Below are 18357 nucleotides of genomic sequence, written 5' to 3' on the forward strand. Positions count from 1 at the left end.
ATGGTGCGTGAGTTGTGTGGCGTGGACATCACACTAGCTCCTCTTGACAGGAAGTCAGAGCATCTCCCTGTTGCCATCGGCGCACCTACAGAGGACGTCAGACAGAAAGCCACACATGGCCGTAGGATCTGCCAGCAGTGTCACAAAGGGGGGAAAAGGACCCTGACTCCCTGGAAATGCAAGCACTGTACCTCTGTCTCGTCATTGGCAGAAACTGTTTCGAAGCGTGGCACAGTTGAGCACACAGGACAGCACAGTACAATGTCGCACACACACACACATATATGTGTGTAGTCTATATAGTGTATATATGTATATTGAATATTCCTTTTTACTTTTACTTTATTTTTATTACAAGTATTTTTATTGCACATTACTTTAGTTACATGATGCACTATTTTTTTCTTTTTTACTTTTACTTACTTTTTTACTGACTCTTTCTAAAAAAGCATGATGGTGAGATTTTCCAGTTGAGAATCTAAATTTCGTCTGGGTTTATTACCTGTGTATGGAGAAGATAATTGTTTTTGAATTGAATTATGTCCTGTTCTCTTTTGTTTATGTAAATATGCTACCTGTGGGTGCATTTCCACTGTTTTATATGCTTGATTGAATATGTTTGCATTGGTTCATACTTCATAGTAAAAAGAACACATTTTCTCAATCCGATTTTGTGTTTTGTGTTGTACATTATGCAGTATACACTATACAGTATATACAGTATGAAAACTAACTGTCATGTCATATATGTGAGGCTGTGCTGAAAAAAAGGATACCAAACATACCATGGTAAAACATTTTAAAATGGGAATTATACAATTTAAATCTAAATTTGCTAAAACATTGAAAATATCCCACAACTCCGAAGAGTTTTAAAGAACCATTCAGGGCTGTGCAGGAGGAGGGTAAATGCCATGCATTTATTTCAGTGATTATCACACATTCCCCACTCTGGCCATGACTAAAAAAACAAGGCAAGTAAGAGGAGAACCAACACAAACCAGTCATGACATGGTATACATGGTATATATAAACACCACACAGTGTTACTAACGCAACAACAATAGAGGCCTGACACACAGTTTGGAGAGTGGTTACCATGGTTACGCACAGCCATGTTAATGTCACTTAATTTCTGACAATCTCTTCGGACCCTTGAAACTAACGTGATGAACTAAGAATATATAATAAAGTGGCATATTTACATTTCAACATGTTAAGGTCAGTCTGTCGTCATCATCATATACAATCCGTTCATGACATACAACCATTTCCACCACGTATTTGCTTGATGTGACAAGCTTAGCATTGTACATGGATAGCTAGCCAAGATGGCAGACATTCCACTGCAATTATAGTTAGAGTTGAGGTTAGTTTTAACATTTGCTTAACGCTTAAGGTTAAGACATAAAGTTAGGGTTAAGGTTAGGGTTCCATCCCTTAAAGGTTTTCTGAAAAATGCACAAGAGTTGACATGTTTTGAAATGATGTAATATATGTACTTATTTGTAATATGTACACATGTTACATTTCAGATACAACACGTAAATATATTAGATGGCTATAAAATAACATACAGTACATTGTTTACCTTTTTTAAGTGAGATCGGGCTGGACATTTGCTAGCTAATGGTTAGCTAGTTAGCGAAAGTTACTGTAGGTTCTCTATCAAGAAGACAGTCCGTTTGTATTTCCAAGTAACCTACGGATAGATTGATGTTACCGTGTTGAAATGAAAATATGAACTTTATATATTGTTGGTTTATATAAGTGACGTTAAAGAATGAGATTGTCACCACAGTACGCCTAGTGAGGGAAGCCTCCTATCTGCTGCTTCGCTCAGACTTGCTTATAAGATAACAGATGTTGTTGATATATTTCTCTTTTGGTGTTGGCTTACCAACCAGGTAGGAAAGCGGGCGTGTCTATTATTTAAACAACAGGCCTCCATTATCAACAGATCAATAAATTCAATAAATCCATTCTGAAATCAACACAAACTGAAAGATGTCTAGTGCTTCTAGTGAGGGAAGAGTGATCTGTACACCCCACTTGTTGGATCAGCTGACAGTATATTTTTCATAATATTCTAAGTGCAGCTTGGAGTAGCACAACATGAACTAATGTACCACATACAGTTTATATACACAGTCTCTATAGTATGTACACAGGTCAGTGAGGGGTTAACTTTCATTACCATTCACTTCAGTAGTACTTGAACACAGAGATGAGGAGAAAAACAAGAGAATAGTTTGGAGGACAGAGGAATACATAGTCTATTTAATGCAGGACAATAACTTGTTTGATTTCTACTATTATGTGTAGCAGAGTCTGGTACAGGATGTTGTTTGAAGACAGGATATGAGGTTGTGGTAGAGGATGTTGTTTGAAGGCAGGATATGAGGTCATGGTAGAGGATGTTGTTTGAAGGCAGGATATGAGGTTGTGGTAGAGGATGTTGTTTGAAGGCAGGATATGAGGTCATGGTAGAGGATGTTGTTTGAAGGCAGGATATGAGGTCATGGTAGAGGAAGCTATTAATTTAAAATGTTTTTGTAATTCTAATGGATTACAGTTTTTTGGCCAAATGTAGCTGCATCACTGGCTCATCCAAGTTTAATTTCTTGTGATGTTTACGACTATGTGTGAAAATGTCTGCAGTATCTGTGACGTCAATGTGTCAATGTGATGTGAGGATGTGATGATGTAATGTTATGATGTGATGATGATGTGATGATGTAATGATGATGTAATGTGATGATGTAATGTGATGATGTAATGTGATTATGTGATGATGTAATGTGATGATGTGATGATGTAATGTGATGATGTGATGTGATGATGTGATGTAATGTGATGATGTAATGTGATGATGTAATGTGATGATGTAATGTGATGATGTGATGATGCGATGATGTAATGTGATGTAATGTGATGATGTAATGTGATGATGTGATGATGCGATGATGTGATGATGTAATGTGATGTAATGTGATGATGTGATGTGATGATGCGATGATGTGATGATGTAATGTGATGTAATGTGATGATGTGATGTGATGATGATGAGATGATGATGTAATGTGATGTAATGTGATGATGTGATGTGATGATGATGAGATGATGTAATGTGATGATGTGATGATGCGATGATGTGATGATGTAATGTGATGTAATGTGATGATGTGATGTGATGATGCGATGATGTGATGATGTAATGTGATGATGTAATGTGATGATGCAATGTGATGATGTGATGATGCGATGATGTGATGATGTAATGTGATGTAATGTGATGATGTGATGTGATGATGCGATGATGTGATGATGTAATGTGATGATGTGATGTGATGATGCAATGATGTGATGATGTAATGTGATGTAATGTGATGATGTGATGTGATGTGATGATGAGATGATGTGATGATGATGTGATGATGATGAGATGATGATGTGATGATGTGATGATGATGTAATGATGATGTAATGATGATATTCTTATTGTATATAAGAATTTGTTCTTAATCGCTTGTCTGGTTAAATAAAGGTTAAATAAATAAATACAAATAAAATGATGTGAATGAATGAATGTGATGTAAACAGTGTGGAACACAACTGCCTATGGTGCAAAACAAATATCTAAGAAATCAGATGGCAAAGTACCATCACATGGTATCATACTATGTAGATTTAAAGGGACAGTCTTCTAAACACAATTGACTGGCTAGGAGTGGGGGGGCATACTATTCCTCTGACCAAGTAGAAGAATCTACTAATCTACTAAAGGCAAAACTGGCCTTTTTGCAGGTGCAAATAACAAGTACAGATGTCTAGAATTACCATGTAAAGAACAAATATACCCCAGTACAAACTGACCAATCACAGCTGAGGTGCTCAGGGGCTAGAAGTGGGTGAAATAAGTACCCAGGGCCTCAGGCTGGGAGACCCTCAGAGGGTCTGAACTAGAGAGGCCCCTCAGAGGGTCTGAACTAGAGCTGGGAGAGGCCCCTCAGAGGGTCTGAATTAGAGCTGGGAGAGGCCCCTCAGAGGGTCTGAATTAGAGCTGGGAGAGGCCCCTCAGAGGGTCTGAATTAGAGCTGGGAGAGGCCCCTCAGAGGGTCTGAACTAGAGCTGGGAGAGGCCCCTCAGAGGGTCTGAACTAGAGCTGGGAGAGGCCCCTCAGAGGGTCTGAATTAGAGCTGGGAGAGGCCCCTCAGAGGGTCTGAATTAGAGCTGGGAGAGGCCCCTCAGAAGGTCTGAATTAGAGCTGGGAGAGGCCCCTCAGAGGGTCTGAACTAGAGCTGGGAGAGGCCCCTCAGAGGGTCTGAATTAGAGCTGGGAGAGGCCCCTCAGAGGGTCTGAATTAGAGCTGGGAGAGGCCCCTCAGAGGGTCTGAACTAGAGCTGGGAGAGGCCCCTCAGAGGGTCTGAATTAGAGCTGGGAGAGGCCCCTCAGAGGGTCTGAATTAGAGCTGGGAGAGGCCCCTCAGAAGGTCTGAACTAGAGCTGGGAGAGGCCCCTCAGAGGGTCTGAACTAGAGACGCCCCTCAGAGGGAGGGGGGTCCAGAGACAGATTTCTTGCTACGCCGTAGACATTAGAATGATTCGCATTATATTCATCACCTCCTTGTGAGTCATCATTGGCACAACAGACACAGCATGTGACAGAATGACCTCCACGTAGCCTTGTTCAGATGCATTTTAAGATGTTTATAGATTGAGTAAAGAAGTGTGCAAGAAGGATGTTTATATCTTTTACAGAATATTGGAATATGGAATATAATATATAGTTTTAGCCATACTTATATGAGCTTGTACATAATCTGCTGTGTCCACTGATAGACAAGGAGATGATAAATAAATACGCAACACATTTTAATGTCTCAGCTGTGGTCTGACTCCGTACGGGGGTATATTATTTCTCAGCCGTGATCGGTCAGACTCTGGACTTCTTCTACTGTATACTATATTTATGTATATTATTTGCGTCAGCACAAGGCAATTCTTGACATTTCCACAAGTACATATTCTGCCAGATGAGAGGAGGACTAGCATGCTCCTGGTGTTCTACACGTGGTGGCTCTTCGCCCCACAGCTCGTCTTCCTCTGCAGACGTGGTGTCGTCGGCAGGGAGCGCTCGGGCTCGTCGCCACGTCCGGCGGAGGTTGGCGACCGACACAGCGGGTTCTTGGCGTGTTCTGATGGACAGCGGGATGCATACGACTACTAGGAAGGACACAGTGGGCGCAGAGGAGCCCTTTGTGACATCACATCAAAGCTTATAAAGATTGTCCAATGCAGCAAACCCCACCCATCTGGCACTCCAAACAGGATGAAACAATCACACTAATAACAGAGGCCTTGCACGGAATGTTGCTGTGTAGTTTCTCTTTCTAATGCCTGTAGCCATGGTAACCGCTTTCATGAGAAAATTCCTAATTGCGGTGCAGCGGTAGAGTAGGTAACCCACTGTGACTTGTTTACAAGATCCAGTAATAATAAGACACCAAATTATTATGTTTTTGTTGATATATTTCTTATATATCAAGTACACATAGTAACTGTTGTTTTGCACATAGAAATCGCTGCCATTGCCATGTGCAAAACAACGGTTGTTATGTTATAGGCAGCCATGTTGGAAGACTGCACAAACATTCCGTGCAAGGCGTCTATATTACATGCAAATCCTGTTTGACCGATGTGATTGGGTCTGGGCGGGGGTGGCAGGTGGGGGGGGGGGGGGGGGGGGGGGGTGGCTTGTCGAGGCATTGCAGAAGAGGAGACGTCAATCAAGAGCTTGGTCTTTTCTGAGAGGTCGATGGCTTGGTCTGTCTGAGAGGTCGATGGATTGGTCTGTCTGAGAGATCGATGGCTTGGTCAGTCTGAGAGGTCGATGGATTGGTCTTTTCTGAGAGGTCGATGGCTTGGTCTGTCTGAGAGGTCGATGGCTTGGTCAGTCCGAGAGGTCGATGGATTGGTCAGTCTGAGAGGTCGATGGCTTGGTCTGTCTGAGAGGTCGATGGCTTGGTCAGTCCGAGAGGTCGATGGATTGGTCAGTCTGAGAGGTCGATGGCTTGGTCTGTCTGAGAGGTCGATGGCTTGGTCAGTCTGAGAGGTCAATAGATTAGTCTGTCTGAGAGGTCGATGGCTTGGTCTGTCTGAGAGGTCGATGGATTAGTCTGTCTGAGAGGTCAATAGATTAGTCTGTCTGAGAGGTCGATGGCTTGGTCAGTCTGAGAGGTCAATAGATTAGTCTGTCTGAGAGGTCGATGGATTAGTCAGTCTGAGAGGTCAATAGATTAGTCTGTCTGAGAGGTCGATGGATTAGTCTGTCTGAGAGGTCAATAGATTAGTCTGTCTGAGAGGTCGATGGATTAGTCTGTCTGAGAGGTCAATAGATTAGTCTGTCTGAGAGGTCGATGGCTTGGTCTGTCTGAGTGATTGCAGTTCATCCACAGAGCTCAGCTTGGTCCGCAATGCTGTCCTGATAACTTACACCACCCTCTCATCTCTCATCCACAGGAGCCAGGGGAGACCTTCTCTCCCTCTCCTTCTCTCTCTCCTCTCTCTCTCTCTCTCTCTGCAGGGGTCCAGGCTCCGGGGGGACTATAGCGGCAGGCGGATGTGCATGGCAGAGCTGTTGGGCCGTGACGCCAGGATATAGATGGCACTCTCCTTCAGGAAGTCAGCCCAGCTCACCGACCTGGCGGAGCACACAGAGGGGGTTAGATCACAGTTCTACCTTAACCCTTTGGTAGAGTGGTAGTGAAAGGGTTAACCCTTTGGTAGAGTGGTAGTGAAAGGGTTAACACTTTGGTAGAGTGGTAGCCAAAGGGTTAGGGTTAGAGAAAATCAGGGTCACCAATGTAGGAATGCAGTAATGATGGCGTAGACGGAGTCGTGTTCCGATGCAAAAACACTCGTTTATTACGCACTCTACTGTCGCACAAACAACACTTCCATTCATCTTTCACTCGTCTCTCTTTAACTACGTCATCCCCCGCTAAGGGTCATGGGAGATGTAGTAAACACCACAATAGGCTAGAATAACGTGAATTATGTCCCAGTAGCCACTACACACGTCCCCCCAGAATTCACAAGAACTGGCCCCAAAAAACAGCCAGGGGCTCTGACGACCCGCCCAAAACGACTCCGGTACCCCTGGGCAGGCACAGGAGACCGAGACAGTGGTAAAGCAGTAGGCTGACACTTAACAGGCCTCGGACGGCAGGTCCGAGGGGGTGCGCCGGAGCTAGAGTAGGTGTCGGGACTGCCCTACCAGGGGGGCGACCGCGGCGGGGTGGTTGGGCCAACTCAATGGGGCGGTCCAAATCCAGGTGAGCAGGCTTCAGTCGATCCACCGAGATCCGTTCTTCACTCCCACCCATGTCAATGACAAAGGTCTTATCGCCTGCCTTCACAACCCGGTAAGGACCATCGTAGGGTGGCTGTAAGGGGCCTCGATGGGCGTTGCAGCGGATAAACACATACCCCGCTGCTTGCAGATCAGGCGGGACACGCACCGTCGGAACGCCGTGGCATGAGGTAGGGATGGGCAAGAAAGACTTGGCCTTGTCCAGCAGAGCATCCCGCTGTTCCAGTGCTGACCAGGAGGCCGTAACACAGGGAAGAAAATCCCCTGGGACACGGAGGGGTTGGCCGTATACCAGCTCAGCCGAAGATGAAAGAAGGTCCTCCTTAGGTGCAGTACGGAGTCCCAGCATTACCCAAGGGAGTCTGTTGACCCAGCTGTCGCCCCGGAGATTGGCCTTAAGAGCAACTTTCATCGACCGTTGGCCTGTGGATGATAGGCTATAGTGCGGTGGAGGGAGACACCCAACTGCTGGGTAATGGAAGTCCATAATGCGGAAGTGAATTGGGCCCCTCGATCAGAGGAAAGATCAGAGGGAACACCAAACCGGGCGACCCAGGCACTAATGAAAGCTGTAGTAGTCGCAGTAAGTGGGACAGCCTCCGGCCAACGGGTGGCCCTGTCTACCATCGTCAGAAGGTGAGTGTACCCCCTGGAGGGAGGAAGGGGTCCCACCAGATCCACGTTGATGTGGTCAAAACGCCTCTCAGGGACTGTGAGCTGCTCCAACGGGGCCTTAACATGCCAATGGACCTTCGCGCGTTGGCATGCCATGCAGGTCCTGACCCAACCCCCAATGTCAACCTTCATCCTGGGCCAGACGAATATCGCCGCCATTAGACGCTGTGATGGTTTTCTGCCCGGGTGCGAGAGGCCATGGACAGCCTCGAAAACGTGTCGTCTCCATGCATGTGGAACCACTGGCCGTGGCTGCGCCATAGATATATCACATAGCAGCGTCGTGCCATCATCAATGAAGGGGACGTCCGCCAACCGGAAGCCAGTAACCGCCGTCCTGCATGCCTGGATGTCTGGGTCTGAAACCTGATCCGCAGCCATACGGGCGTAATCAATGCCCATGTGGACAGCACCGATGGCGGCACGAGAGAGGCAGTCAGCCACGGGGTTGTCCTTCTAAGCCACATGCCGGATGTCAGTGGTGAACTCAGAGATGAAAGCCAGATGGCGTTGTTGCCTGGCAGACCACGGTTCTGACACCTTCGCCATAGCAAAAATCAATGGTTTGTGGTCGACAAAAACAGTGAAAGGGCGAGCCTCCAGCAGGAAACGGAAATGTCTGACTGCCAAGTACAGGGCGAGGAGCTCACGGTCAAAGGTGCTGTACTTCTGTTCGCTGGAACGGAGTTGTCGGCTGAAGAACGCCAGGGGTTGCCAAATGCCATTGACCAACTATTCGTAAACGGCTCCAACGGCATAATCCGAGGCATCAATTGTCAACACCACGGGAGCCTCAGGCACGGGGTGCGTCAGCATGGTTGCGCTCGCAAGGGCCTCCTTGGTATCCGAGAACGCCTTTGACATGTCGTCGGACCAGGCAATGGCATGCTTGGGAGTCTTGCCCTTGAGATCCCCATTCAGGGGGCGCATTAGGTGGGCAGCCTGAGAGATGAACCGATGGTAGAAATTCACCATCCCCAGGAACTCCTGCAAGGCCCTAACAGTGGTAGGGCGTGGGAGCTGCAGCACCGCTTCCACCTTCACTGGCAATGGGACCGCCCCAGCAGTAGTGATGTGGTGGCCAAGGAAGTCCATGGCAGGCAGTCCAAACTGACACTTTGCTGGGTTGATGATTAATCCATGCTCTCTGAGCCGACTGAAGAGAAGACGGAGGTGTATTAGGTGTTCTGCCTTGGATGTGCTGGCTACCAGGATATCGTCTAGGTAGACGAACACGAAAGACAGGTTGCGCAGCATGGCGTCCATTAACCTCTGAAAGGTCTGAGCAGCATTTTTTAGACCAAAAGGCATCCTCAGAAATGAGTCCAAATGGGGTTATAACTGCCGTCTTGGGTATGTCCTGAGGGCTAACCGGCACCTGGTGGTATCCTCTCACCGGATCCACCTTCGAAAAAACAGACGCGCCAGCTAGATGGGCTGAAAAATCTTGTATGTGTGGAACCGGGTAACGATCAGGTGTAGTGGCGTCATTAAGGCGCCGGTAGTCGCCACACGGACGCCAGCCGCCGTTAGCCTTTGGAACGAGATGGAGAGGCGAGGCCCAGGGACTGTCGGAACGACGAATGATGCCCAGTGCCTCCATGGAGGCAAACTCATTCTTAGCGATGGTGAGCTTGTGTGGGTCGAGACAACGAGCCCTAGCATGTACTGGTGGGCCTTCCGTGGAGATGTAATGCACGACTCCATGCTTATTTGCAGCGGACGAGAAGGTGGGTGTTGTGATGTCCGAGAACTCCAACAGGAGGCAGGAGAAATCATCAGCAGGCGAGACGGCGCTGGACAGTGTCATTGTGGCTGTGTCACTTGCGCTCACATGCCAAGGAGCCGAACATCTCAGTGTTGACGAGACGGCGATTCCCCACGTCTACCAAGAGACTGTTGGCGCAGAGAAAGTCAGCGCCTAGGAGGGCAGTGGACACCTTGGCCAACACGAAATCCCAGGTGAAACGCTGGTCAGCAAAACATAATGCCACGGTGCGTTTGCCAAATGTAGGGATCGCACTGCCATTGGCAGCTTCAAGGGCGGGGCCCCGTCTCGCTGAGTGGAAGTCCTGAGTGGACGCCGGCAGCACGCTCACCTGGGCACCCGTGTCACATAAAAAATGGCGGCCAGAGAGTGAGTCGGTGACGTACAGCAAGCCTGCAGGATGGCCAACACTCACGGCTGCTAATGAGTGGCAGCCAGTGCGTTTCCCGACCCACTGTAGTTACATGGTGGCAGACACTTCTTAGCTTTGTTCCCAAACTTTGGGTGGTAAAAACACAACCCCGACGGCCTCACCCGGCGGGGCATAGCCGCGGCAGAGATAGGGATTGGTTGGAACCCCTGCTCCTCAATGGTGTAGGCCAATGCTGCCAAGAACCTCTTCCCAGCTGAGAAAAATACATCCGCTTCTCTAGCTAGCTGATGGAATTAGCCATAGGTAAACAAACATAGTCTGGCAGCTGTTGCAGGAAAAGTTCTTTAAATAGAAAACATGGCCCATGGTCACCCAGCAGAGCTAACATGTGGTCCATCAGTTCAGAGGGCTTTGAGTCACCCAGTCCAGGTAGAGAGAGAAGCTGGCGAGCACGGTCAGATTCAGACAGACCGAAAGCCTCTTTAAGGTGTGTTTTTATAGTAACATATTTGTCATGTGTAGGTGGGTTTTCCAGCAAACTCACCACTCTCGCTGCCGTTGAGTTCGTAAGAGCTGCTACCACATAGTAGTACTTGGTGGCATCCGCGGTAATATCCCTGAGGGCGAATTGGGCTTTGGCTTGCGCAAACCAAGCGTTGGCACTCTGCTCCCAAAACTCGAGCAGCTTGAGTGAAACTGCGTTCAAAGTTCTGCGATCTGCGTTCTGTTGTTCAGTTGACATGTTTGATATAATCTCCGAAATACGTCCAAGAGAAAATCAGGGTCACCAATGTAGGAATGCAGTAATGATATCGTAGATGGAGTCGTGTTCCGATGCAAAAACACTAGTTTATTACGCACTCTACTGTCGCACAAACAACACTTCCATTCATCTTTCACTCGTCTCTCTTTAACTACATCATCCCCCGCTAAGGGTCATGGGAGATGTAGTAAACACCACAATAGGCTAGAATGCCGTGAATTATGTCCCAGTAGCCACTACAAGGGCCTCGTTTCCTGAAAGCATCTCATGGCAAATAATGATGGTAAAATCCATCTTACGAAGCTTCTCCCATTTGTGGGGCGTTTCCAAAAAAGCATCTTAACTAAAGACACTCTTAGATAGTTATTAATATGAGTGCTTCCTACCACTTATAGAAGGCTAAGTGCATCTTATTAAGAAGGAACAAAAAAATCACATGTCTTACTCATTGCAGGGTCTATGTAAATGTCTCCCTGTGAATATAAGTGTAAGGTGATTCCACTGGAGTGCCTTTTGGAAAAGATAAAACTAACTTTAAAAAAACCTAATCTTTGCATAATGAGGGAACCCGCAAAAAGGGGAATAAAACACAAAATTGGTGACTGAACTGGATTAACCCTTTCACTACCACACTACAAAAGATTAACCCTTTCACTACCACACTACAAAGGAATAACCCTTTCACTACCACACTACAGACGGTTAACCTTTCACTGCCACACTACAAAGGGTTAACCCTTTCACTACCACACTACAGAAGGTTAACCTTTCACTACCACACTACAAAGGGTTAACCCTTTCACTACCACACTACAGAAGGTTAACATTTCACTACCACACTACAGAAGGTTAACCTTTCACTACCACACTACTGTACATAAGGTTAACCTTTCACTACCACACTACCTTTCACTACCACAATACAAAGGGTTAACCCTTTCACTACCACACTACAGAAGGTTAACCTTTCACTACCACACTACAGACGGTTACCATTTCACTGCCACACTACAGACGGTTAACCTTTCACTACCACACTACAAAGGGTTAACCCTTTCACTACCACACTACAGAAAGTTAACCTTTCACTACCACACTACAAATGGTTAACCCTTTCACTACCACACTACAGAAGGTTAACCTTTCACTACCACACTACAGAAGGTTAACCTTTCACTACCACACTACACAGGGTAAACCCTTTCACTACCACACTACAGAAGGTTAACCTTTCACTACCACCCTACAGAAGGTTAACCTTTCACTACCACACTACACAGGGTAAACCCTTTCACTACCACACTACAGAAGGTTAACCCTTTCACTACCACACTACAGAAGGTTAACCTTTCACTACCACACTACAGAAGGTTAACCTTTCACGACCACACTACAAAGGGTTAACCCTTTCACTACCACACTACAGAAGGTTAACCTTTCACTACCACACTACATAAGGTTAACCTTTCACTACCACACTACCTTTCACTACCACACTACAAAGGGTTAACCCTTTCACTACCACACTACAGAAGGTTAACCTTTCACTACCACACTACAAAGGATTAACCCTTTCACTACCACACTACAGAAGGTTAACCTTTCACTACCACACTACAGACGGTTAACCTTTTACTACCACACTACAGCAGGTTAACCCTTTCACTACCACACTACAGAAGGTTAACCTTTCACTACCACACTACAGAATGTTAACCTTTCACTACCACACTACAAAGGGTTAACCCTTTCACTACCACACTACAGAAGGTTAACCTTTCACTACCACACTACAGAATGTTAACATTTCACTGCCACACTACAGAAGGTTAACCTTTCACTACCACACTACAAAGGGTTAACCCTTCCACTACCACAATACAGAAGGTTAACCTTTCACTACCATGCTACAGAAGGTTAACCTTTCACTACCACACTACAGAAGGTTAACCTTTCACTACCACACTACAGAAGGTTAACCTTTTACTACCACACTACAGAAGGTTAACCTTTCACTACCACACTACAGAAGGTTAACCTTTCACTACCACACTACAGACGGTTAACCCTTTCACTACCACACTACAGAAGCTTAACCCTTTTACTACCACACTACAGAAGGTTAACCTTTCACTACCACACTACATAATGTTAACATTTCACTGCCACACTACAGAAGGTTAACCTTTCACTACCACACTACAAAGGGTTAACCCTTCCACTACCACGCCACAGAAGGTTAACCTTTCACTACCACGCTACAGAAGGTTAACCTTTCACTACCACACTACAGAAGGTTAACCTTTCACTACCACACTACAGAAGGTTAACCTTTCACTATTCACTACCACACTACAGAAGGTTAACCCTTTCACTACCACACTACACAGGGTAAACCCTTTCACTACCACACTACAGAAAGTTAACCTTTATCTACCACACTACAGAAGGTTAACCTTTCACTACCACACTACAGAAGGTTAACATTTCACTACCACACTACAGAAGGTTAACCTTTCACTGCCACACTACAGAAGGTTAACATTTCATTACCACACTACAGAAGGCCTTTCACTACCACACTACAGAATATTAACCTTTCACTACCACACTACAGAAGGTTAACCTTTCACTACCACACTACACAGGGTTAACCCTTCCACTACCACACTACAGAAGGTTAACCTTTCACTACCACACTACAGAAGGTTAACCCTTTCACTACCACACTACAGAAAGTTAACCTTTAACTACCACACTACAGAAGGTTAACCCTTTCACTACCACACTACAGAAGGTTAACCCTTTCACTACACTACAACCTTTAACTTTAGAATTGTATCCATAGCAACTTTAAGACGCTTAAGGCCCGGGTAAGGCAAATTCAGAGATTTGTTTCTAAACATTATTATATATTATTATGTTAGAAAATAGTTGCTGAAAACACCTGAAGAGACTGTGAGATATGTAGAACTGGAATGTGGCGTTGGACTGATTTTGTGTTCAGGATTTTCTTTCGGTCAGGTCTGAAATCATGGCTCGATGACACACTGGAGCCATCCTTAGCATAATGCCATAACCATTTCATGTATGTGAATGGAAAATACTAAAACTATTAGTGCCATACTCCAGGAGGTATAGTTACATTAATACTCCAGGAGGTATAGTTCAATTCAAACACTAACTGGTCTAACCTAATTTGCTCGTTAATCAATTAGTCAAGCTTTATAACCAGGTAGGGTACATTTAATAGATTTGTTAGTTTATATAGCAAAACATTTTAGTGATTGAATGGGAAAATGGCACTTGAGCTGAAAGGGTGCTGTCAATCATGCGTGATCTGACCACACCCCCACAATCCTGAGACATGGTCTGAGCAGCCAGATGAGCTGTTTCCAGGGGTATAGAAAGTACCCAGACATTATACTTAAGATAAAGTATGGGTACCGTCTCAAAATCGTACTCAATTAAAGGTCAGAGTATCTGGCTAAAAACACACTTGAGTAAAAGTCAAAACGTTTCTACTTTTAAATGTACTTAAGTACTAAAAAGTAAAAGTAAAAACCTTTTTTTATTCCGGGGCAATGAAATGTTCCGTTTCGTCCTCTTCATCACTCTTACTATCGTTTGTGGCCATCTTCTGTAGCTTGTCACTCTGACTGTCTATTCTCCTGATAGCAGGTGTTTAAAGATCCCAGCTTTCTAGTCTTGCACAAGGACCAATCAGCATGGGTATGGGCGGGTACATTTTCCATTGATGGGGATTTGATTGGCTGTTTTTAAATAAAGAGCGGCCGCAGGATTAATAACGTTAACGTTAGTTCGGCCAAAGAAACAAATATACTAATTAAAATTGTTGGACTTGCGAGATTTGTACTTTGTAGGTCTGCATTTTAAATGTAAGGAGTAAAAAGTATGTTTTCTTTCTCTGAAATGTAATTGAGTAAAAGTACAAGTATACACACCTAATAATACTCAAGTAAAGTACAAATCCCCCAAAACAGTACTTAAGTATGGTAACAAAGTACAATTACTCAAGTACTTTACACCCCTGCTCAGAACACATTCATTTTCACTTCACACCGACTTTAAAGGTGCTATAGATATTTATGTAGAGTAAACATAATATTTTTTTTATTATTTTCTTTTTTAAAAGAATATTGATTAATGAATTGATCATTTAAAAGATAAATAAATGACATGATGGTGCGACATCTAGTGGCTGAAGGTTATAGCACATTTAAATGAACAGCCATGTGCACGCTCCCATGTGCTGTTTCAGGAGATCTATCATTATTGGGAGACGAGGGCCTGAACATCTGGACCTGTTGTTTACTATTATATGTTTGACCTTTGAACCCACCTGTTGTTTACTATTATATGTTTGACCTTTGAACCCACCTGGTGTCATCAGACTTGCTGCGGTCGCTGTTGGAGGAAGCAGGGCTGCTCTCTGAGATGGGACCAACATGGCTGATACTGCAACCACACACGCACGCACGCACACACACACACACACACACACACACACACACACACACACACACACACACACACACACACACACACACACACACACACACACACACACACACACACACACACACACACACACACACACACACACACACACACACACACACACACACACACACACACACACACACACACACGCACACACAATTAGATTAGATAAGATTCAAATGTATTGTCATTATACAGCACAACAAAAATAGGTTTGGCATCCAACCAGAGGGCAAATGTAGCAGTACAGTGCAATAATAATATACAATGTACAGGTGATTAAACTGGGTATAATATATATAAATGAGTACTACTGAGTAATAGTGCTAATCAGATGTATGTACAGAGTTATAGTAGGTGAAAGTTGACGAGCGAAATCGGGAAGTGAATCAGACTTCAGAATGCACGTTGGTGGGTGAGGAAATGGATTTTGGATTTGTATCAAATTTGGACCTGTACTACATAAGACTTCAGGCTATAGAACCGCAGTGTTTTCCAGCGTATACCTCTATGCTGGAATATTGGAATATGGAATCTTGCAACCACTACAGAAAAATGTGAGTACACAAGTTCAAGTTCAACTCAAGTTGACACCTCTGTTACTCTATTTCATTACCACTAAAAGTGATTTCCCTTTTTTACATTAGTAACTTCAGAATGTTATCTTTCAAAAGAGACCAGGCTCATGCATGGGCTATAAGTATAAAGGAGAAAGCTAAGCTTTTCAAAAAAAGTATGCAGTCTTCAAGTTCAAGTAAAAAACGTTTCTGGGTGCCTGTTAAGAGGCTAAAAGGCGGCCCTGGGCCTGTCACTAGATGCAGCTTTTCTGGACGGGAACAAGAAGCTTGATTAGTATCTTCAGCGGACAAAGCCTGCTTGATTATTATCAGCACCAGCCCAGACATGATGTGTTTTGGTCATGTCTGTGGATCTGCCCGCAACTAATCTCACAATCCACCGGTCCAATCAGCCTAGTGCACAAGCAGGGCTGCCTCAGGGGGTGTGCGAGCAGTGCGGTCGCACAGGGCCTCGCGGGAAGGGGGGCCTCGCAAAAAAAAAAAAAAAAAAAAAAAGGATTAATTTTTTTTATTATTTTTTTTACTTTTTTTTTAATTTTTTTGCGAGGCCCCCCTTCCCGCGAGGCCCTTTTTCATCACAGACCTAAAATCTAGTTTTGCTTATATGCTTATATATTTCACATTAGACACGTTTGTAGAATGTGTCTGACTTGTTCCTGGGTCCTGCAGACATACTCACTATTGGAGCTCAGCTTCTGGGGTTCTGCAGCAGCAGGCAGGTTTCAACGAAGGGAGTGGTTTTACTTACATCATGTGTAGTAGTACGCCCGCCGGCGCCGCGTGAGTCAGCTGCGTTTGACTATTTCAGCGTGCAGCTTTTGACTATGCTTAGTTATGCCAGCCAAGATGAAGAAAGAGGTCGGTCATTATCATCATTATCAGTCGGTCGGTCGGTCACCAAGGAACGTTGACGAAAGGCCTCTCGCTAGCGGGACAAATGGCCGGAGCCATGATGTCGGCTAGTAGCTAGCTTAGCTAAATGCTAACTAGCGTTAGCTAACCTATCCAGAGGAGCGAGGCGAGGCGAGTGGATGTCTTTTCAAAAGAAGGAGAACTTGTGAGCAGATAAATCTGTTAGGCAGCAATACGCCGAAAGGTGTCCAGTCTGCCGGAAAGTACTCGAAGAAGAAGAAGAAGAAGAAATTACACCGTGGCGTGGGCCAAGAAAGTCTCCTTCCAACTTTACCATTGGCGCCGGCGTTGATACTGCGTTATGGTGAGTCAACCTATGATTATATACCCGCCGTGGACCTGTCTCTCTTTCTCTCTCTCTCTGGAGCCAAACTGGTCGACTAGCTAATACTACTAGTAGCTAACTGTGTGTGCCTGATTGAGCTAACTGTTAGCCAGTTAGCTGTTTAGCGTCAGCTGGGAACGTTCGTTTGATGCTATCAGTTAGCCTTGAGAATAGCAGGCCCTTTGACAGAAGATGTAGTCGGGCCTGCACCATGACAAGGCTCTGGCCATAGCTTCTTTTTGTCCCGCCAGCGAGAGGCCTTTCGTCAACGTGGAGACCTGTGTTGCGGCCTTTCGCCCTGCGTTCCTCGTGCAGGTAACTTGGATTAATGAAAATGTCATGACATTACCCCACTCTTCCTTCCTTCCCCTCCCGAATGTTTTGTTAATAACGATGTTTTTTTCCAGGCAAAACATATGCTACTTCACAACATTTGGAGATACGACATGTGCTGTGTGTGAATGGTCGTTTGTGTAGCTTGGGTAGCGTTGGGCCATTGGCCAAAGCTGTGTGTGGCCTGGTGTCACAGTACCTGGCTAGCCTATTTAGCTGATGTCGGCCATTGGCTCCTTGCTGCTTTGGTTTCTCTGGTATACCCTCTTCTTGTTGGATTTAAGTGTTGATCTTTGTCCTTTTGAATCTGTCATACATGCTCTAGTCTCTCTCTAACACACACACACATGACAAACACACATGTTCTCTCTCTCTCTCTCTCTCTTTCTAACACACACAGTCTGCCTATGGCGGCCTTTCTCGATGGCTAGGCTGTGCTCAAGGATCTTCAGTCACAGTGCTCAGGTATTCTGCCACTGTGTACTCTCTGTTTAGGGCCAAATAGCATTTCAATTTCTTTCCAATGTGTCTCTCTCTCTCTCTCTCTCTCTCTCTCTCTCTCTCTCTCTCTCTCTCTCTCTCTCTCTCTCTCTCTCTCTCTCTCTCTCTCTCTCTCTCTCTTGGATTTAAGTGTTGATCTTTGTCCTTTTGAATCTGTCATACATGTCAGCAGCACTGGGGCCCCACAGGGGACTGTTCTCGCTCCGTTCTTGTTCACCCTCTACACGGCAG

General features: G+C 45.2%; 1 protein-coding gene across 1 annotated transcript in view; it reads right to left on the bottom strand.

Moving 5' to 3' along the window:
• Positions 1-6605: 6605 nt before the first annotated feature.
• phf24 (PHD finger protein 24) overlaps positions 6606-18357 on the bottom strand; it is a gene marked incomplete at its 3' end in the record, with an annotated part of 97661 nt that continues 85909 nt past the window's right edge. The window contains 2 exon segments of the mRNA XM_084325214.1: positions 6606-6702; positions 15355-15432. Coding sequence (XP_084181340.1) covers positions 6606-6702; positions 15355-15432 — 175 coding nt within the window.

Source organism: Notolepis coatsorum (genome assembly GCF_963971535.1).
Source record: "Notolepis coatsorum genome assembly, chromosome: 11".
NCBI lineage: Eukaryota > Metazoa > Chordata > Actinopteri > Aulopiformes > Paralepididae > Notolepis > Notolepis coatsorum.